The sequence below is a fragment of the Ictalurus furcatus genome, chromosome 21 (genome assembly GCF_023375685.1).
Source record: "Ictalurus furcatus strain D&B chromosome 21, Billie_1.0, whole genome shotgun sequence".
In the NCBI taxonomy this organism is placed as follows: Eukaryota; Metazoa; Chordata; class Actinopteri; order Siluriformes; family Ictaluridae; genus Ictalurus; species Ictalurus furcatus.
In genome coordinates this window covers 6658532-6682815 of record NC_071275.1, presented here as the reverse complement: position 1 = coordinate 6682815, position 24284 = coordinate 6658532, and the positions used below count along the sequence as shown (strand labels likewise).

At 36.1% G+C, this 24284-nt stretch overlaps 1 protein-coding gene across 1 annotated transcript in view; it reads left to right on the top strand.

The window, feature by feature from the left end:
• Window positions 1–23140, top strand: part of LOC128625250 (metabotropic glutamate receptor 7) — a 147329-nt gene extending 124189 nt beyond the window's left edge. The window contains exons 8-9 of the mRNA XM_053653444.1: window positions 10735–10981; window positions 23059–23140. Coding sequence (XP_053509419.1) covers window positions 10735–10981; window positions 23059–23108 — 297 coding nt within the window. The 3' untranslated portion in view covers window positions 23109–23140. The remainder of the gene's footprint in view (window positions 1–10734; window positions 10982–23058) is intronic.
• Window positions 23141–24284: the final 1144 nt, after the last annotated feature.

The following is a 24284-nucleotide window of genomic DNA, read 5'->3' as shown; positions in this document are numbered from 1 at the left end:
TTATGCTTTCATTTGCATAATCCCGGTCCCCGCTTCTGAATGGTTCGTCTATGAATACAAATTACTGGTTTTGCCTTTTTTTCCTTTTAATTTGTTCATTTTATCCTAAATGCAGTGAAATTCGGAGACAGTTTAGTAGTTAACTCTGTACTTCTGACCAATTCTCCAGAGGTACAGGTTCATAATCAGGTGGCTACCGTAAAACCCTGTATATATGCACACACTATGGTTTCTACTGTATGCTAGTGATTTGTGATAAGACTAAAGTGAAAATGTATTGAGGATTTATACCCCCTAACTCCACCCTCACGATGCACTGTTCCTCTTTAGGGTTTTTTTTTTTTCTGGTAAGTTGAGCACTGAATTATATTCTATTTAGAATATTTGACTGGTTCCATGTTGGTGTGATGCAGTGCTCACACACAGTAAATCACCGTAAACCACAGAGCGGCTGCCATTTGCAAATTGAGACATATACAGTATTTATTATGAAAAGCTCATTTCAGTGCATTTGAATGTGCAGCTGTGAGTTTCAGCAACGTGTGTGTCATCATCTGTAGTCGACAGCGTTTATTTAGGTCACTGACCACAGGTGCTATGATTTCTGCAGGTCTTGCATTTTTATCAGACTGCTTAGAGCACACACTCTCAAGCACAGACAGAGCGAATCATCATCTACATGATGCACATGCCACCATATGGCCATAAGGAACAAAAAACAGTCAGAAAGTGTGCAGTAATAAAGCATGGAAGTCTGCATGCTGTATTCCCTCCTGGGCTGCTATGCTATAGTGCTGTGGTGTACTGACATGTTTTTGCTACACCAGCTTTTCATTAAATAAGACTGCTGTTGCATGCGAGAGCCTGAGGCAGCTAGACATATGTGTCGTGTCAATTTATTACATCTTATCCAAGGATTATCAGAGGTTAGAGTATGCAGACAGGGTTGGAATACACAAACCAATAATAGTAAAAAACAACAACAACAACAACAACAACAACAGCTTCAACAACAAACAGGTTAAAATTAGAAAAAAAAAACCCCACAGATTATAACATGGACCTGAAACATTTCCATTTCCATCTATTATTGTCAAGCAGATAATAATCTGCAGTTATATTACAGCAATGTTGACTTTGATTCTGATTGGGCTGATTAGTTTTCTTTACCGCCAGCTCTGTTTTTTTTTTCTTTTGGGGGGGGGGGGGGGGGGGGGGGTTTAGTTAGTGATTGAGATTTTCTGTGTGGACATGTTTATTTAGGATTTTTTTGAAGGGGTCTCCAGTTTCAGTTAGAGGTAAAGGTATTGCTTTGGATTTTCCAACAAAGGAAAGTCTTCTGAATAGATAACTGTGTTTTGTCGTTTCTCAGAGCCACGACAAAGAGTCTGATGAGGTAAACAACTGTTTATAGCTTGTATAATGTAAGTGATAACAGGACCAAATTTGCTTTCTAGACATTCCACAAAATTAAACATAGCTATAAATGGATAAAATTTATGATATGTCATTAATACAATAATAAGATTATAAAAGTAATGTAATCGTTAGCAAATTGCTGCATTATAAGAGGAAAAAAATACACTTCAAATGTGGGGTGGTAACAGTAAATGCCATCATACCACCATAAAATGTTGATTATTTTCCTATAAAAGTACACCCCAAATTGTATAATTCCTTACTTATCACTCTACAAATGCTGCAAAATGTCTTATCCAAGAGTTGACCAATGCAAGATAGTTATAGGAAGAGCAGAGACAGCTAATCACAGAGAAATGCTAATTAAAATAGCTTGTTACACACATTGCAAAGACATGATGCAGTCATTATGCTTTCAGTGCAACAATTGCAACCAAATAATACGAATGGTAATCAGAGGGTGTGGTCCAAACTGGGCGGGAATAGGAGTGATGAAAACAGGAGAGTTCTTTTGATGAATTTCCTTATACACCACAACAATTATAGATAACATACCTTTTTTTCCACAAACAGCTCTCTGTGGAAAGCAGCTTATAAATGCGGCTGCCATCTCAGAAATGGCGCAGCGAACATTACAGATAGTTTAGCATTTGATGATGTTGTTTATAAGCACAGGATCAGTCCCTCCTGCAATAATATTGTCATACAGCCTTGGTGACTCCCTACCAAGCCGAATAAATGAAAATAACCCATGTGTGATATTGCAATAAAAACCGAAAGCCGTGCTTGCTGTGGCAGCTCAGCCAATTTGCTGACCTGTGTAACTCATTCTGCAGAGTAATTTTCACTGAATATATTTCTTGGTGTGAATGCAGCATAATGCATAGTTACTCTTAAACGAATGCCTCATAAGCGCACAACCTCGCAGTCCCAGAGTGCACAAGTTTAATTTGTTCTGGCTCATTGTATGAGTACTTTCATGATAAGAGTTTTATCCATCCAGCCACAGCGATAGGAATGGCATTACTGCTAATTGCATTTGCATCATTTAGGGGTTATATCAAAACCACAAAGGATTCAGGCATCCGCCGTGCCTCAGTGAGAACGGATTCAGTTACTGTGAAGGATTTAAATATTTGAATACAGTATTTGACTAGCAAGGAATTCTGAAGTGGACCTTTCTATGAATCCTGCTTTAATATAGCTTAAATTTTTCAATAGTTCTTTGAAGGCATAACCTTAACCTCATAAACTCACAGCTTTCACGCTTCAGTCTTGTATTATCTTAATTAATTTGCATGTAACTACTGGATAAAATGCATTAAGGATTGGAAATGGAAAAGACAATGAGGTGAAATAGTCCTTATAAAAGTAATTAATTCATTATGACTCATATTAATTTTGCAATAACAGCAACTCCTGATCATGCTTTATATACTTACACCACAGCAGTTTGCCATTAGTGACAGTATTTGTTACTTTATTTTAAAAAATTATACATCACACTTTTTATTCATTTATTCTTACTATACATTTAATGTTGCGGAATGTCAGCAAAACTTTATCTATTATACAGTTATCATTTAAAATGATGTTATAGTAGCTATAAACAGCTTTTCTGTTTTTCTCTCTCTCTGTCTTGAAGATAATAAGACAAAAAAAGCATCTTGTCAAGAAACCAAGAAACCAGACAGCACAATACTTGCTGTTATAAAGTGCTGACACTGGAGACTCCTTCAGTATCAATGATTATACATTTTTCTTAATTAACACATTTTTATTTCATGCATTTTTAGGCTTATATATTATGTGAATTGTCACTCTACATGCCCCACTTCATTAGCTATTACTATAGAAACAACGACGTATTAGTTAAAGCGCAATTCTATAGACCTTTGATTTGAATTCCAGCCAGCACTACGATCTGAGATATTGTTATAGAAAATGAATCAACACCTTCTGACCTTGGATTTCTGATCGGAAGGTTGTGAGTTCAAATCCCAGCACTGCCACTGCTGGGTCCCTGAGCAATGCCCTTAACCTTCAACTGCTGAAATGTATAAATGAGATAAATATAAGTTGCTCTGGATAAGACATCTGGCCAATGCCATAAATGTAAAAACCACAAGTTTACATCTTAGCTAGTCGATTCTTTTCTATGCAGAGTCAGCTCACTGGGGGAAAATATCTGACAGAAAAGAAAAGAAAATCGAAAAAGCCTGACATAATACTACAGCAAGCAAGCTGGGTTTTTTTTTAGTTTCATGCATATATCTCATCTACTTCCTCCATTTAAGATGTACTCTCTAAGCAACGACAAAGCTGTCACTTTTATCCAGAGTGACTGAAGGTACCACATAGCTGTATGCCAGCTCCAGTCTCCTTCTTTTTTCACTAAGTGTTCATACCTTCTTTGGAATGGTGCTCGACTCAGCCGTGGGTGTGTGTACAGATGTGTTGTGTATAGCAGATTCTGTTTGCTTTCCATATGTGTTGCTTGGCAAAAAAAAAAAAATAATAATAATAATAATAAGAGGCTGATATTTTGTTTATGTTTCAAAGTCAAAGTGGTTTAGAGGAAAAGGGAGATATCGCTTCACAAAATTCAGCCCACATATCATTCTAACTCAGCTGTCCAACTGACAGAACTTGGAGAAGAAATGAGAGACTGAGCATTGTACATCTAGATGTAGATATTGAAGAGCATCACATACTGCATGACAAAAATTGTTCAAGGGAAACCCATTTTAAAACACCAATGTTTATGTTTATTGCAGTAGAAAACTAGCCATTTCACATTTTGTCAAACTGTCAAAAGTCGTCAAATTTTCAAGGATAGCTTGACAGATTTTGTTGGATATGCTACCCTGACTTTGGTCGTACACTCTTACAAAAAACAAGATTCTTTAAAATTCCTTTAAGGGGTTCTTCGTACGTTTTCACCCGCTTTAGCTTAAGCTTTGAACACATTTTGTAGTGCTACTAGGCACTGCAAAAATTATACATTTGCAAGTGAAGATATCTTGAATAAATGAAACGTTATCTAATATTCCTCATTATGAGTTTACTACTGTATATAACATAAAGTATTAAGCTATTCCTATACATATTTACATATTCCAAGCTTAGATTTGTCTTATACTATTGGCAGATAATTTTGCTTCTTTCTAGAACGAAACTCTTGAAATAAGCAAAATGATTTGCTAATGGAATAAGACAATCTAGAAATAGGATTAAACAGCCCATAATATTGAAGTGAGGGAAAGTCAGTATAATTAGGGAAATTATTTGCAAAATAATATTTGCATAAATGATATGATTGCATAAGTATTCACCCCCACATTTCTACAAAATCCCTAAATTAATCTTGATGCAGCCAGGTTCCATCAGAAGTCGCATTATTAGTTGAATGAAGCCAACTTATAAGGGTCACATGATCTCAGTATATGCTCTTGTTCCCCGAAGGCCACAGAATTTGTTAGAGAACATACCTAGCAGACAAGAAGACCAAAGAGTTATCAAAACAAGTCAGGGACAAAGTTCTGGAAAAGTATCAATCAAGTACTGGTTATAAAAATATATCCCAAACTGTGAATATCTCAGAGTTCTAGTAAATCCATTATTTAAAAAAATTGAAAAGAATGTGGCACGACTGTCACTCACATGTTCCCAATTAAGCAGGTTGTAATACTACAAAATTGGGAAAAATTCTAATACTTATGCAAGGCATTGTATATGGTTATTAGACGGACAGTGGAACATTGGCTCATTGTTAATTACAAAATCTTGGATTGGTTGTGATTACATGTTGCTATACACTGGGAGACTGTACATTTTTTATTTACTTTTAAATTTATTCAGCAGATCAGCATCAGATTAGCATTAACCTAAACTTAAGCCTATTGTGGATCTAGCAAATGTATTATACCTGGATTGCACCAAAAAATCCCTTCCGATTTTAATGATGGCAAGTCTAAAATCTACAATTGGTATTAAATCATGCACAACTTCAATCTTCTCATATTTCCTTACACTTACTGCCAGTTGAATTATGAGTACAGCTCACATTCATTAATGCTGGAACTTGTCTAATTAATTATTAGTGTGTCTTCCCCCCAACCCACATATCTTATTGAAGTGTTTCAAACAAACATAACAGGAAGATGTGGTGTTTGCATTAATCAACACTATAAGCTATATATATAAAAAAAAAGCCCAGGACAACAGACTCAACAAAGGATGAACAGCAGCAATATAGGGAAAACTTAATAACCTATTGAGACTTTATACCACAGTTAATTCCGGTCCACTAATCTGATTGGTCAAGCAGCATTCCAAGAGTGCCTATATTTCCTGTAACCGCAATGGGACATTTCACTGTGTGTATCACTCTGCTCTACTGTGTTTGCCATGTAAAATTCCATTTCCTATATTGAAACCATTACTATAGTAGTGTTAGTAATATCATCAGAGACATGGCAAATGATACTTTTCAGGAATATAAGTTATAAGACTTAAAATATGAAAGCTCTTCAGATGAAGATAAAAAGGAAGAAAGGATACCAATTTTAGCAGGAGAACCTTTAATGGGAATGTACAAATCAATGTGAACGAGCTAGCCATGTAGTCGACGTGCTATGAAGGGAGTGTCATGTCTACGGGATCTGTTTTCACTAGTGGGAACAAAAATAAACAGAACATTTGGCTATATTGTGTCCAAAATGTCACTTACTCAATATCTCAATATTAATTTATTGTTTATAGAACTGTATAAAAGCAATATCACAGTTGATATTGTTATACTGAATATCAGCACGACTGCAGTTCACTGCAGGCATGAGCCGTAAGGATACCTAAGTATTCCAATATTGCTTAAGTATACCTAGGGTTAGGAAAGGGAAGCCCTCTATTCAAGGGTTCTATATTGAACTTTTAAGCTCCATCAGATAGACAAACCAAAGAATTCTGAGGATGCCAACTGGGATATGTTATTTATAGTCAAGCAATCTATTGTTCAGAGGTATCAAAGCTTCATGATGTAAAAGAAATGGCAGGTTGGCTCTTCAGATTGTAGCATGCCATACTCTAAACTGGTAATGTGTAAACTTTTTTATGCTATGATCCTAACAATTTGAATAAACAATTTGATTTGTCATTGGTAAACACATACTCTATGGTTAACCATGTTTCTCTGTAGCTTTTTCTCTATATTTTCTAGCCAACATCACATAACAAATTGGTAGATGATTGTTGCTTCAACTCACAAGACTTTCAGAGAACCACTGCCAGGCTTTTGAGCAAGATTCCTAACCCTTGACTATAAGCTGTATGCTTGGGATAAATGCTTCCGGTCTATTAAGTAATTTTGATTAAAAAAAGTACATCAGTGTTCACCTCTGCCCTGTGTGTGTGGAGTTTGCATGTTCTCCCTGTGCTTTGGGGATTTCCTCTGGGTATTCTGGTTTTCTCCCCCAGTCCAAAGATATACATTGTAGGCTGACTGGCATCTGTAAACTGTCCATACTATATGAAAAGGTGAGTGAATGTGTGCGCGATTGTGCCCTGTGATGAGTAGGCACCCCATCAAGGGTGACCCCCACCTTGTGCCCCCGAGTTCCCTGGAATAGGCTCTAGGCTCCCCCACAACCCTGTGTGGTACAAGCGGTATGGAAAATTATGGCAAATATAAAAACATGACAGCAAAATTTCATCTTTCTATTTAAAATGAAAGTGGAACTCTGAGCTGTAATAAAATGTTATATTTTGTTCTAATTGGATCACAAGACCAGGCTTCATCTTCACTCCTATCAGACAAATAGCTTTTTGACATTGACAACCCTCAATTAAAGCATTCTTGAATAATCAAGCTTATCAAGCTTGTGCTTGTCAAGCCATGCCTTTTTGTGTTGGAATTGTCATTTTATTAACAGCTGAAAATAACTTGTGGCTTTTATTCTCTATGTAAAATATTAATTCCTTCATATTTAGGTAACAATTTATCCTGGACAGGGTCACGGTGAATCCAAGTCTATCCTAGGAACACTATGCCAGATGAGAATCGACCCAGGATGGGGCCATCCCAGGGCACAAACATTCACATTCACAAGAGTCACCAATCCCCCAGCCAGCATGTTTTTTGGAGGTGGGATGAAATCAGAGAACCTGAAGGAAACCCATGTGGACATTGGGAGAAAATGTGAAACTTCATACAGACAGTAACTCAAGCACAGTATCAATCTGGGGACCAAGTATTATATATATATATATATATATATATATATATATATATATATATATATATATATATATATATGTATGTATATATATATGTATGTATATATATATACACACACACACTAGTATCTTACCTGATAGGGCTGCTGATCAAGTGAGCTGTATGTGTGCACCATATGAAATGCTTACTAGACTGCAGGATCTGAGGCTTGTACCTGGTTCAACCTGCTACTGTACCTTCAGGCAACTAAGATCTGCTCCAGAACTGACACTCCTTTCAGCTCATTACTCTACGCATTGCTGATATGCTCTAAATTGTCCGTAGTGTGTGAATGGGTATGTGATTATGTGCACTGCGATGGATTTTCACCCCATCCAGGGTATTCCCCGCCTTGTGCCCCGACTCCTCTGAGATAGGCTGCAGGCTCCCCTGCGACCTTGCCTTGGATAAGTGGTACAGAAAATAAATGGATGGATGTGTTCACATTCCATTGCACTTGTCAAAAGTGATAATGTGAAGCACCAGTGTGAAACAAACCATAAACTAACGGCTAATGGTTAAGCACTAAAAGTTAACTGCTGTTGCCATTTTATCCAGACCTTTGTAAGCAAGAAATTTTATGCAACTGGTCCTTTACAAAATTTGGCTGAATATACCTGGTCACATTATATTCCACTAAGAAAACAATTTCAAATGGATTGCAATATGGATCATCTCCATATAATATGCTACCACTTCAAAATCAACCCACGCACAAACAGACACTAACTAATAACTGACAAACCACTAGTAAAACCAAAAGAAAACCTGGTGCCAATTAGCTATTCATAATTAGCTGGATTTTTTTTTCCATCAACAGCAAATCACAACCAAATTTAGCTGTCCTCACTACAGAAATGAGATGCATGGTAGTGCTGCAATGATAATGTAGTTAGCTAGTTTGTTGATGTTCTCATATTTAAAAATGTTTTTAAAAGTTCACACTGTAACAGCAGATATGTAAATTATGTGTTTGTGCAATTGAAGGCCAGCTTATAGTTACGCTAGATCTCAAGCTTACAGTAAGTCATACTTTTCCTAATAAAATTGTCTTACACACTGGAAATCAAAACACGATTGGTTTATTTCACTATGGTGAAAATAAACGTTTTCAGTGGTGTAGCCACACCTACTACGGGTTTAAAACTGAATACAGATGCTGATATGGATATTTGGAACACTCAAGTGATGCAAATAGTATCATCACATTACACCCCAAAAGACACTATAAAAGAAGAACCTTTATTGGCTAATTTTCTTTTATGCCAAGTCAAAATTATTACTGTTTAGCTTCCAGCTAAAACTCTAAAAGGAAATGAGGCTATTTCTGCAACTCTTGCAGACAATATGTTTGGGGAAAAATGAACTAAAAATTGCACAAATCCTTAGAAGGCACATATTAACAGATTACTGTAATTTGCACTTTGATAAATTAAACTGACACCCATGTATATATTCACAGTTTTTCCCTTTAATTAGACATGGTTGAACTATGTGATGTGTTACTCACCAAGAGCTCTAGTTTTCTACAATGCTACATGCAACCTGTGATTGTAGTGTGATTAAAATGCTAATGGGGTACGACACAAAGCTCCACAGATACTTGACTATTTAGTATTTTAACTCAGAAGTAGTGGTTAAACACATCTTTTAAGAAACAAAGAAGAGGAAAGATGTATTTATATAGATGTGGTATACCTTTAGATTAGCATCACTGCACTGCTTAGAGCCACGTGATTGGTCCTCCTTAAGCTGACCTTAATCATTCAGCATGTTGTACATGTAGCTCAAGGCAGTAAAGTTGATTACCATGGTTTTCTCGAGTATTTCTGAGCATTTGCTTAAGCCTAATTAAGTAAGGCTAAGACACATAGCAAGAAACCACAGTGAGAACAATTCTTCATAGATAGATAATGGTTTATCTTGAGGAAGGAAGTAATCTTGTTTAAGATACAGTATGAGTCATGGTTTAGAAAAAAAATGTGTATTTTTTTCCATGCTATGCAATTTTTACTGCTGCAGATAAGTATATAAATATATAAGTAGATAAGTGTATAAATATTACAAGTACGTGAAAAAATAAAGGAGCTTTTTAAAAAATCCCTTGATTCTTGGGGATATAAAACTGGGGAATAAGGCAGTGCAATGCAATGCAACTATTTGTTGCTGTTTAGTGTTCCAAATATTCATATCTTTTTCGGTATTTGAATTTAACCCAGAAGTTGGCATATTTTAAACTGGATAGGTGTTTTTTGTTTGGTTTTGTTTTGTTTTGTTTTTATAGAGCTGCATGCATGTATTCATTTTGTTTGCATCTGCCCACGTCCTAACAAATTTATTTGGTTCTATTTCCCAAATTATAAACAATCTGTAGCCTAATTTAAACCACCCTGACCCTGTCCAGGCAGTTACTAAGGATGATTGAATGAATGGTGCAAATGCATTGGTGTATGCCAGTGCGGTCTTTTGTTGTTGAGCTCTGGTCTCAATGAACTTCATCTCTGAAAGCTCGCCCACATGAAATGAAAAACTTCCCACTTGCATGACTTTTTGAACCTTGTGTAAAAAAAAAAATAAAATTACACCTCCAATTTGTATCTGTATTTGTTTTTTGTTTAGAACACGTTATCTGTTCATTTATGAAGAATGTATTCATACTCCATTCTTCTGAATGTAAAGATTACAATCAGAGATGCTTTTCTGACAAAATTGTCTCACCCACTGCAAATCAAAACATGACCGGTTGATTTTGCAAGCACTTTATAGTTATGTTGCATTTTTGTCAATTAGAAGCATACAGTATTCCAATTTGTGAAGTCCTAACCTAGATTCCTCTCTAGACACCAACCTGGACACCACAGAAGAAAAAATTTGGCAAAATTTTCCATGTTAATTTTCCTGTTAAACATTCACTCCATTTTCATGAAAGTAAATTTTACAACAACAAAGCTACATCCAATACTAGAACCAGATTAGTTAACTATACTGTATTATGGATAAATACTGAAGATCCTGATTTTTCCCCTCACATTGTTCCTCAGCTGTACATCCAGACCACCACACTGACCATCTCCATGAACCTGAGCGCCTCGGTGGCTCTGGGTATGCTCTACATGCCCAAGGTATACGTGATCATCTTCCACCCGGAACTAAACGTCCAGAAACGCAAGCGCAGCTTCAAAGCAGTAGTGACGGCAGCCACCATGTCATCACGCCTCTCACACAAACCCAGCGACCGGCCAAATGGCGAGGCCAAGACAGAGCTGTGTGAAAGCGTCGACCCAAACAGTAAGTAACACACGTTTATTTACCTCCAATGACGCACACTTGCTAATGACAAAAAGTTAAACCTTTGTTATTTTTACCAATTCATAGTGGGAGGAAAGGTATGAGTAATCCTAGTCAGTCGGGTGTAAGTCACGATATTTGGTGTGGTTGTAAGCAGATGATGATCTACTGAGAGTTTCTGCCATAAGTGTGTAGGTGTTAGTAAAATGCTGTATATCTATCTTGTCTTGAATGAAGTGATAAAAATCATGTTCCATAAGCAATTGCACACATTGTTCTCCAGCTGATTTCTGCAATAAAGCTAGAAATGTAAGGAAATTAAATCCACCTTCTGCTACACCCCCCGTTCTTGGCTTATATTTGAAATCAACAGGTTATTTAATTGAATAATGACTCCTTATTATCCATTTTCAGGTGCATTTTCAGCGGTCTAGAAGGGCTTTATGTCTACAGGGTTGACTCTTAAGTATATCAGCTATACTTGAAGCAGCAAGGTTACTAAATTGATTCCCCATCCCCCTGTTGCTCTCCTGCAGAGGAACCACTTTATCAACGAAACGTCAAAAATGGCTCCAAACAAGTGCTCCCATTTAAACAAGTAGTCTAGGCTTAAACCAATTTTCCAATTGATTTTTTTTCCCAATTGAATCCAATTGAATGTTGTTAATTTTTCTGAATCAATATAAAGTCACGACACAAAGAACCAAGGGTGACCGATGAAGGATTCCCATTCTCCTGTGAATTTTTTTTTTACACACACACACACACACACACACACACACACACACACACACACACACACACACAAGCAAGCTGTTATTCTTTATTTGGCATGTTTGATATTTGGATTCGTAATAATTATCCCAAGGTTAACTACCCCATTGGAAAACAAAATGTATATTTTGAAGATAGTACCTCTGTAATTTTCTCAGTATATTATCAAGAATATGGCTCTGTTATTTGACGTGAAGTTAGGTGTGAGTCATTTTGGATATTCAATGAGAACCTGATATTGTCTTTTACATGTTCATATCCAGATTTTTTATTTTATTTTTTATGAATATGAAGCCTTTGGGCTGTGACACACCAAGCTGACAGTGAACTAGCACTAATCACAGCTGACTTTAGAATGCTTCTCATTGTCTCTCGTCTTGAAAACAAGGAACTTTCAAGGACTAAATTTAGGTTTACACTATGATCTATAAATACTCACCCTCATTGCAGCCAAAGACATTTGACAACAAAGTTCTGGCAGTGAGATTTTATTAAAATCTCAAAACTGCTATGACACTTATCCAAAAGCCGCCAATAGGAGGACCATATAGGATTATGCAAAACTCAACTCCTGGAACAGCTACAAATATCGTAGTGGCATTGGAAATGTAAACAAAACATGCTAATGGGCAGAAAAATATACTTGAATGTTTATTTATGCAAGCCCATATTCTGGACAATCCCAGATCATTCTGACTGACGTAAGCAGAATATAGTCATTTTTTTTTTTAATCACAGGTCTATCAACAGAGGATCATCATATAATCTGACACAGAGAACATGGTATCATACAGGATGTTATAGAACTTGGTGAGATTATACTGGGATCATCTTGTACAGTATGACAAGTAATTATTGTAAAAAAAAAAAAAAAAAGTACATAAAAAATTCTATTCTGTCAACCTAAGGTTTCCATGCCTATAATAACTAGGCCTACATCCTGGGAGGTGGCTTACGCTACTTTTTGGATATACTATTTCTCATATACTACTGTAGCAATTAGTACATAAAAAAGAAGAAACCTACTAGTATCGTTAGCTATCATGGCGTACTATTCTGACATGCTATTTGGTATAGAAGTATACAGAATGGGACATAGCCTGAACAAACTAGCCTATAATTTCTCTCACTTTTTAATCTTTCTGTATATAATCTTTCTGAATATAATCTTTCTGCTTGGAATTTAAACATTCTGCTTAGCCATTTTAGCCAACTCATTCCTAAACTATTGGAACTGGTCAACCACTGACTCTGAACAGAATTTGTTGTGCGAAACTAGACAGTTTCCTCTGAAAAACCAATAATAAAATTTTCAGTACCAGTTTTCATTAAGGTCTTATCTATAAAGACATACATAACATGTCATAATGCATGATTAAGGTGTTATACATTGTTATACATATTGTTATAATTATTTATGAAAATGCACATTATAGCAATGTCTATTACACATGTAAGGGATAATCCATGGCTAGGTGTGCATTCCACGATTTTAATGCATGGCATGGAGTGCATAAGATTACATTTGTTTGAATGAATGATAAATAGTTATTAGAGAGGGAGGGAGAGAGATTGTGCATGTGTGAATTACCTGGGTCTGTGGTCTGGGACTGGGTCTCTACTAATAATGAAGCTGTGAGTTTAACTATTGCATGCAACTGTAACTGTATGTTACTATGGTTACAATTGTTTATAGGCAGCACATTAATTTAGAATGGTGATTAAACTGACTGGAACTACCTGTGCATTCGACGGTTTGAACGTACACCTTCCAGCCAATGAGAATCTAGTTTTCAGACAGACCTTTGTATAATATGTGTTATACATTACACATGTATACATTGTGTTATGAATGCATTATAATTTTTTCATTGTATTTGCAAGCATCACCTAACAGAATGTACTTGTTATTAAATATCAGTATGTGTAAATTATTGACAGCCATTTTATAATATTATAGTAAGTTCTATTTGTGCAATTTAGTCATAAAGTAGTAGTAGTAGTAGTAAAGTGAGACATATTGTTAAAATGATTAATAAACCTATACCATTTACATTATTACACTTCTCACTATTGAATTAAGCCCAAAATGACACTTTAAACATTGAATAATAAAGTTGAGTATACTGCAGTTATTAACAGACATAGAGCAAAAACAATGAATGACAGACTGTGAAACTGAAACCTATTTGCTTTTAGTGTTATGTGTTTGATACACTACTTATAATACATTATGTTAACAATCATAATGCATAATAAGCATCGCTATAAAGTAACACGTTTTCATATAGTTATAACATTGTGTATAATGCTTTGTGAATGCATTATAATGTGTTATGAATGAGTTACAGAATACAGTGTGTTAATGAAATAGAAAGTGTTACCAAAGTTTTCAGACATCTGAACAGTAAGACATTCAAGACTGAAACAAATATAAAAGATAATAATATGTGTGTGTGTGTGTGTGTGTGTGTGTGTGTGTGTGTGTGTCTGATTGGTGCTAGTTAGCATTACACAAATAATATTGCTAACTGGTTTCTGGCAAGCTTCTTTTATTTATTAGCCAAAACATGTGAGCATGAATACATTTGAAAATACTGTAATTTTCTCAATGTAATATTATGAAGAAAAATGGATCTGCTATTTGAAGTCTAGATACCTTAGGCATGATATATTTTGGAGACCAAGTGAGTATCTGTTTGACCATATCAAGAAAAGTGGTTTGCTTAACCCACTGCATTTGTTTCTTCTCTTACATTATACTCATATACAACAGTATATTGGAGGTAATGAAACCTCCATTACAAGTCTTGCCTGAAATTAAAATGCAATTTTAAAATGGCATAACTAGTTAGGCCATTTAGAATCACTTGTCATGCTTTCCTCAGGCCTCAGTAAGAGAGCTCACCAAATCCATTTTTTCCCCCAACAGGCTAATTCTCATAATTTATAAGGTAAGACCAAATTAATCTTCTCCTCTTTTTTTCATTATGACCTTGCTCCACTTTAAAAGCTAGAGGAAAGGACGTGAAGGAAGTGCTAATAGGACTTTCCTAGTCATTCATCATGCCTTCAAAAAGTTTCACCCCAAGGCCCGATGACAATCTTGCAGTGCCTTCAAGCAGTAGAGAAAAAAAAAAAAAAATCATATTCAAGTTTTACATTCTGTGCAGAGGACTGGAAATCTATTGTTGGTTTTCTGGTGTTGTACACAAAACATTTAACTTTAGGATAACAAGTCAAGTCATCTTCAGCATTTTTAAAAAAAATTATTTTCAGTTGGATCTTGACGCAAACGATTTGATTTTCCACTCAACAATGAACACATCCACTTACCTGGCATCTTGTTGTGAAGGAGAGAGGCACCTTAGGGTATATTTTTCCAGTGGAAATGAGGCCAATTACATCCTTGGGGACTTATGGCCATAGGCAGGTCAAGACAAAGCTGAGTCCCAAGCCTGACTCCCAGCTGTAGGCCAGACAGCTGCTTTTTATTTATTTATTTATTTATTTTTATCACCTGATGGAACATCTTGGTGATTGGAGTGTATATGTTTAGTGTTGTGCTTGCAAGTAATGACATCAAAATTCTTATGTACAAATTAAGATCATACTTTGTACAAGACCTACAGCAAAATGGGTTCTAAGAGCTAAAAATTTACGTGAATGTGTTATAGTAAGCTAGGGATGTATTGCTACTGATCAATATCAGGAATTGCTGCTCGTTTACTTACACTCATACTCGTAAATAATACTTTGATACCAACATTCAATAACGTGATACTATGTGATGTAAGACTAGAGTGCATAGCCATGCTAATGAACATATAATACTAAATGACAGTGATCTGGACATACATATTTCAGAATTAATGATGACAATCAAAGCAAAGCAGACTGCAAACTGTGCTCTGTGAAAATATCACTGGGAGGAACTACAGCATCATAATATAATACATGTAGCCTGACTCTTAACCTCTTAAATTCAGCTCATGGCCAGCAACACAAGGCAGCAACCAATGCTGAAGCAAATGCTAGCTAGGTCAGAAAAAAGACTATGAACAGTGCTAGGTGAGTGAAAATAACAGCCTTACCGAGTATGTTGTTCTTGACACTCAGCAATGAAACCAATTAAAACTTGCTTAACTTACAGTTGTACAGAAGTGAAACAAAACAAACAAAAAAAGCACTTTCTATTGCAACACTACTCAACCCTAGATATGTAACTAATGTAGCTAGCAAATTCATTTTATTCAGTTAATTAGCTAACACTTAAAAAAAAAAAAAAAAAAGCACCTGTTAGCTTAAGTGCATGAACATGCTCAGAGATTTCATGGCCACTATTTAAACTGGGGAAACATAAAAAGAGCTAAAAATGTTCCATGACGCCCCTGATTGGTTAATATGAAGTAGGTTACTCATTTTGGTATCTGGACTGCTGAGTACCAAAAACATGTACTCATACATGGTATTGCTGCATCCCAAGTTATACACTATATAACCAACAGTTTTTGAACACCTGACAATCATGCCCATATGTGCTTTTTGAACATGCCATTCCACATTTAGTCTCCCTTTGTTGTTATAATAACCTCCACTTTTCCGGGAATATGTGCTGGAAAATGTTTGTGCCCTTTAGTTCCAGTGAAGGGAAATTATACAAAGACATCCTAGACAACTATTTGTTCCAACTTTGTAGTAACAGTTTAGGGCATACCCACATATGGATATGATGATCAGGTGTCCATAAACTTTTGGTAATTTACTGTACAGTTCTGTGAAAGTATTGGAAGTATTTGAAAAAGTAAAGATTTTTGTGTTTTTTTTTTATTTTTCTATATGAGATCTCTCGATCTAAATAGTTTTAGATCTTCAAACGTAATACAACATAAAACAAAGGCAATCTGAGTAAACACACAATACAGTTTTTATTTATTTATTTATTTGTTTTATTGATGAAAAAAAAAAGATCTCCAACACTAATCACCCATGTGAAAATCTAATTGCCCCCTTAAACTTAAAATTTGGTTGTGCCACCTTTAGCAGCAACAACTGTAAACAAACTGGAGATCAGTCTTTCACTTACTTCTAGGACTAGGACTCACTCCTATGCTTTGGATCATTGTGTTGCTGCATAATCCATTTGCATTTGAGTTTCAACTTACGGACTGAAGACCAGGCATCCCCCTTTAGGATTTTCCGGCAGAGAACAGAATTCATGTTTGCCTCAATTATTGCAAGTTGCCCAGGCCCTGAAGCAGCAAAGCATCCCCACACCATCACACTGCCACCACCATGCTTGACTGTAGGCATGATGTTCTATTTGTGGAATTCTGCGTTTGGTTTACGCCATTTGTAACGGGACCCGTCTTCCATACACTTCCACTTTCAACTCATCAGTCCACAGAACATTCTCCCAAAAGGTTTGAAAATCATAAAGGTGTGTTTGGCAAAATTCTGACAAGGCTTAATGTTCTTCTGGGTTAGCAGTGGTTTTCACCTCACCACTCTTCCATGGATGCCATTTTTGCCCACTGTCTTTCTGATAGTGGAGTCATGAACAGTGACCTTTACTGATGCAAGAGAGGCCTGTAGGTCCTTTGATGTCGTTCTTGGAGGAATTTTAGAAGGTCGGCCACTTCTGGGAGAGTTCACTAGTTTACCAAGTTTTTTCCATTTGGAGATAATGGCTCTCACTGTGATTCTTTGGAGTCCCAGAGCCTTTGAAATAGCTTTGTAACCCTTCCCAGACTTATATATTTCAATCACCTTCTTCCTCATCATTTTTGGAATTTCTTTTGACTTTGGCATAGTGTGTTACTGAGTAAAATGTTTTAACCAACTTCAGGCTGTTGAAAAAGTTTTATTTAAATTTTGATTTGATTGAACAGGGTTTGCGGTAATCAGGCCTGGTTGTGTCTAGTCCAGCTGAACCCCATTATGAAGTTTCATAGATTTGGGGAAAATAGTAACTATGGGGACAAATACATTTTCACACAGGCCCAGTTGGTATTGGATAACTTTTTTGCTTCAATAAATAACATTATCATTTAAAAAACTGTATTTTGTGTTTACTCAGGTTGCCTTTGTTTTATCTTAGATTTTGTTTTCATTTCTGAAACTATTTAGTATGCGATGTACACAAAACCAGAAGAAATCAGGATGTGGGGCATTGTAATGTAGCACATCTCCGAATAGCACTGTATCCCAAAGCTCAGCTCTCACAATTCCATTAGACCCATAAATTATCTATGCAAGATGTCCCCCATTTGTACCTCTCCCTCGTTTCTCACGTCAACATGGCCTTCAATGTCTAAATTATATTTAATTTAGTATGATATGTACTGTATGTATGCAAATATGCTGAACCCTGGAATGCTTTGACACTTAAGTGAATGGGCTGTAATGATAAAAAGCACAAGTGATGGTGCTGTCAGTACATAGTATAATTATTCTGATCATTCCCATCAATCCTGCTGGCACATGCAAATTTAAGGCCATTTACTATGCAAGTTTCATTACAGACGCTGACAGGGATGACGGGCCTAATGCAAGAAACAAGTTTAAGCTTTTTCTTTAAGAAACGGTCATCGTTCTCGTTACTTCTCTATATAAGGGACTTTTTTTTAAATTTGGATTTAGTTTAAAATTAACTTTTACTCTTTCAGATTTAATTTGTTTCAAGATGTACAGTATTGTTTCATTTTATATGATTAGGACATAAACCATCAAGCTAAATTAGGGGTCCGATTACTTTGTTGAAAGGTCATCTCTCCTAGAAGCCATTAACATTTAACTTGTATATGTTTTTGAGTAAGAGTTTTTGTTTATAGAGTATAGAAAGTGAGTGTGTTACGTTTGTATTCATGTTAGTTGCACGTCTCATGGAGCTGGACCTTCAAGGTTTTTTGTGTTGTTTTTTTGGGTTTTTTTTTGGGGGGGGCGGGTATTTTGGATCATTGGGGTTTCTTAGCTTCATCAAGGGCCTCTACTTGGAACACACTCCATCTTTGGAGTGTGTAGGGAAACACACTATTGTAAGTTTTTGGGGTTCTACGTAGAACATCTGTGAAGGTCCAGTAACATTAAATTGCTTGCTTATAAAAGTTCTGGATAAACAACTAATGTGACTGAATGGTGACAACAGTTACCTTTTAATGCTTAATCATTAATGATTAGTTCGGGGCTATAAATACAGTAAGGTCATTTAAGTTGGTTAAATGACATAGAATCTTTAATAGGACAACCCAAAAAACACTTTAGGGGTCAAACATAACCTGAAAGTGAAACTGTGATGAACTGTTTAAAAAATGCCACTATAAAGCACATTAAAAATGTTTATATTTAAATCATTTTTGATGTATTTAGTAATTCTGCTCCTATTTTGATGGTTGGTTCTATATTTTGAATTAAAAAATTCAGCTAGTGTTCAGCTAGTTAGTGATCTATGATGATGTGAGTGATGGTCCTGAAGGTATAAGCAGTAATGTTGATATATTTGAGCAGAGTGTACAGATGAGCAGGTGAGAGAGCTAAAGGACTAAAGCACTGCTGCATCACTCTCTTTAAGTAGAAATGAAGTGAGGGTTAAATCCCAGAAGATAGTCAAATGGCATTATGGGTAATGTAGCAAGCTGTTAAGAATTTCATTTAAAATAAATAAATAAATGGATTAAAATTGATTAAAACAAGTTGAGCTATTCCCATTTAGCCACAGCTGCCTCTAGTTAGCCAGAACTTTTCCTATCTCACTTAAGGGGGTAGAAGAAAAAAGATGAGAGGCATTAAAAAATTTATAGTGCCTCTTCCTTTACAGATGTCCTGCTTTAGGTCAAGCAAGAGATAATGGCTTTCTTCTCCCCTGCTGAACATTCATTAGGTTCAGGAATGCTGTGATTGTGTCGGGCGCCGCTGCTGTCCGGCAAAATGAGATCTTAAACAGGGGTCACTCTCTCTTTTCCACTCTTCCATTTATTTATTTATTTATCCCCCCGCAGATACTACCATGGACTACTGTGATATAGACATTGTGACTAAAAGAGATTAACTGAAAACTGCTATGTTTAAAGGCTTAATCAGGAGTAGAATGCCACAAGAAGTATAAGTATAAGCATAAGAACATATTTTTTTCATACTGAAGACTCTAAACCACTTCCAGTCATTTGGTTCACAGGACAAAACATTATGCGCATATATACTCTTTCTACTTTTTTTTTTTTTTAATCTTACACAGGAAAAGGGACTAGGTTAAGTTGCCCTTACCTCGTCTGAATTTTTAATTAATCATCATGTTTTATGTATTTAATACCGACAGTGCCTTATTAAACCTAGCCTTCATCATGGACACATCTTTCAGAAGCCTGTATTTAGGAATGTGACATTATTTTCAAGTCATGATGAGTAGCCAAATCTTAAAGGTCACTACGATCTCCTCAGTGCTCGACCTTTAATTTGAAAGGTTTGTAACTACTTTGACTTTCAAAAGAGTAAAAAAAAAAAAAAAAAAGTGTCACAGAAAAATAAACATGATGTTGGAATGAAATCTGTTATTATGGGATGTTAATAAATATGCATTAATTCTAAGTCAAAAAAGGTAGGACTGTTAAGGATCTTTAAAACAATTCTCTCTTGTGTAATATAAATGCAGAAATAATCGACAAGGCTGCCCCAAAAGTCTCCATACATAGGGGAAATGAACACTTTTTATCAAAATGTCTTCCAAAATTTTTCATACTTAATTTATATTATGTTTTTCTGTTTAGATAGCCTTTAAGAATGCTGTTGAGAAAAGAATAACATATTGAAATCATTCTCATGGTTGTATCGGGAAGCTGTCGCAAGTTTGTGATGGACTTTAACAGGAAACATGGCGAGCACATCACACGACATTGTTTCCAAAGCTGTGAGAGATGACTCTGTGTGTCTTTACAAAGAAATGGCAATCCTGTAGATGATGTTTTCTAAATAAATCTAACATTTTGCTAAAAAAAAAAATAAAAAAGTATTAATTTCTTAACTTGTAATTTATGGAGACGTTTGGGATACCCTTCAGTTATTTATTTTTCTAAAAAAAATATATAATTATATTATTAGATTCCATTTTGCATTTCTAAACTGTTCAGGAGGGCATTGTGCACAATGTTGACTGGTACTTTTTTTAGATTTAGCTTCATATAACAGTTGTATAGTGAAGTTAAGTGTATTTATGTAGCACATTTCATATCCAAAAGCAAAGGAGATAAAAGACAAAAGACTTAATATCAACTATCCATATTAACATATTGCATATGACTATATGAACAGTTTATGTCAATACTTACAACATATCACAAGATCTTTAATAAAAGATGCCCTGTTATGAATGGGAGTGGATACACACATGTTCAGACTCTATTGTCTACATGTCACCATAGAAACCGAGGTCCGCTAGACCAGGTGACGTTTTTTCCAATCTTTGATGATCCTGTGCCACTGTAACCTCAGAATCCGGTTATTTGCTAATAGGAGTGAAACCCAATGTGGTCTGGTTCTGTTATAGCCCACCCGGCTTAAAGTTTCATGTTTTGTGCATTCTGAGATGCTTTTCTGCTCAGCACGGATGTAAAGAGTGATTATTTGAGTTATCGTAGCATTCCTGTCTGCTTGAAACAATCAGGCCATTCTATTCAGACCTCTCTCATCAACAGCAAAAATGCCTCTCGCTGGATTTTTTTGTTTGTTTGTTTTTGTTTTTCGCACTATTCTGTGTAGACTATTGTGTGTGAAAATCCCAGGAGGTCAGCAGTTATTCCAAATGAAATACTCAAACCAGCACATCTGGCACCAACATCCACGCCATGGTCAAGGCCTTTGAGATCACATTTTTTCCACATTTTGATGTGAACATTAACTGAAGTTAGCTCTTGAGCTGTATTTGCTTGATTTTATGCTGGCACAATGTTAGATTGCATGACAGCTTATATCACATTCTCTAGTGCACTGTAGTTTGTCTATGCTTTATGACAGATATTATGTGTCACAGCTCAGTCAGATCAGAACTCCCCTGTCAGATCAGAATTTCCCAAGATGCAACACTCACTTCTCATCCACGCATGCGCTCACCATCCCCGGAGTTCTGATCAGACACACCTGGCACCAATCACACACACACTCTCACCGCTAGTACTTAGGGATGTCATTCACCTAGAGTCAATGCGAAGTATACGTTCAGTCAACTCGTTTCTCTGCGTTACCAAGCCGTTCTAGTCAGTTTGTCTTCCCGTTATCCTCGACCCTTGTTTCCGGTTTCGACTACGCTCTCTGCCTGACCCCGTTTGTGTTGTTCGTCCGATCGCTTGACCTTTGCCTGTCTTACGACTACGTTTCTTGAACTTCCCGATACCACGCTCTACACCTGCCGCCCGCTTCTGCTTCCGTGCCGATTCGAGGTTCGTGACATTATGACAAGTGTCATAACATAAGATGTAGTGATCTTTTAAGAAATATGACTTGATGTGCATAATTTAAAAAAGGGTGTTGTTTAAAATGGCATGCATTGTATCACGACTTGTTCAATGCATGCTATCGCCACGCCTTTGGCAGCATCATAGATGACTTGTAATGACGTGTAATTTTCTTATTATGTATATACTGTTGAGAGTGCCATTGGGGATTTTTTTTATTTGACATAAGGTGTTATATTGTTTTGTTATGACATGTTATGAAGTATGTGGCCTACAACTGTCAGATCATCAAACATCAAAACATAACCGATTATGGAAATATGACACTGTTGTATTACTGGGTATATGCTATTAGGTGTTCATACCATTGTTATGTCAGTCTTATGACACAGGTTTCACGTAAAGTATTACTAGCATTGTGGTGGCATGTCATCTTGGTAATATGAAAATAAGATCATGTATTCTTATGCATTCTCTTCTTATAAAGATGGTACTTAGTGCTTATTCATTTGTTATGAAATCCTTATGAAGGTAGTGGGTGAGGTAACAGTGAAACTCTTGGTGGTAATAATAATAATAATAATAATAATAATAATAATAATAATAATAATAGTTTTATTTAGAAATTTTTGTCCCTATGCTTTTAATGGATTTTTTTTCTTCATATGAGCAAACCCTGTCCCTCATTCTAAACCTGACCCTTTATAGCTCTCCATACAGGTTCTTAATAATTGTTATGAAGTTGTGATACTGTTGTAGTCGAAGTCTGAACATGGAATACGTTGTAAAAGTTCTGCAGGGAAATACATAACTCAAAGTCTCAAGTGAAAACTCACTTTTTTAATCTGTCTACCTTGCCAGGTCCGGCTGCAAAGAAAAAGTATGTGAGCTACAATGACCTTGTGATCTAAGGACCTCCATAACCAGAGGGAAGCAATCAGCGAGAAGACATGGTCTTTTGCCATTTTTTTGGCAAAAAAAAAAATAGACCCTGGATTGGAGGGAGGAAGGATTTTTCTGTTTCTTTGGCATACTGTGAGCTCACATCTGAGCTTCACTGTACTGCACCCATAGCACAGGATAATGGACGATTTCGTGGGATGTGAGCAAGAGAAAAAGATGGAGAACTACAATCAAGATGCTGATTTCTTCCCCCACAAAAAAAAAAAAGATTGACATTTATTTATTTTGGATGTTCTTTTTGTTTGTTTTCCTTTTTTCTCACCAGAGGAGACCTATTGAATGGACAGAGAATGATGTAACAAGTAATGGCACAAATTTCAGCTCTCAGTTGATCTGTACTGTACAAGGCAGCTCTGAGCTCTGGCCCTAAACAACCTGAACAACCTTCCTGAAGGCATTTGTTGTTATAATTTCTGTAATAAGCACTCTTGAGGACTCTGTGAGAGCACGGTGAAGGATGGCAAGGCCCAGGGCTTTAAAATGGACTTCCAAACTGCAACTTTTGCAAACTTCCACCGTGCAAGGTTGTGTAGTCCTTTAGCATTCCTCTTACCTTTGATGTTGGACGTTTTTGTTTTGCAGTTTTAAGTTTTCTTCTTTTTCCTTGCCTCTTGGATGCACATTATATTAAAGCCATATTCTTCTCATTGAGATTTTCCCCAATTATTGTGTGTGAGATCCTTGAACCCTTTGTTTCTCTCTCCTTGTTTGCTTCACATTTTATAAACGGTATGTTGTGAGGGTTTGTAGACCATCGACTGTGTTTTTCAGTGACTTTGAGAGGATAAATGCCACATTGGATCTTACGTTAGAGAAATTCAACAGACTGCAAGTGTTCCCGGTTTCAAAAGGTGTTTACGTAGCAGTTGTCATGTCAATGCATGCCTGATATGTTTGATGTTGAAGTAAACTAAATATTTCACCATAAGAAGGCAATTAGTGTTGGCCTGCTCTCAAGAAAACTGTTACTTTTGCTTTTATTTTGCCTTCCTTTAATTATTTTTTTTCTCAGACTTCCACCCACTCAAGGCAGAATATGGCTTTAATTTGTTTGGGAATTTCTAACTGCCCCGCAATATATGGAGAAATTGTGGAAAAAAAGATGAACATGAATATATATTTAA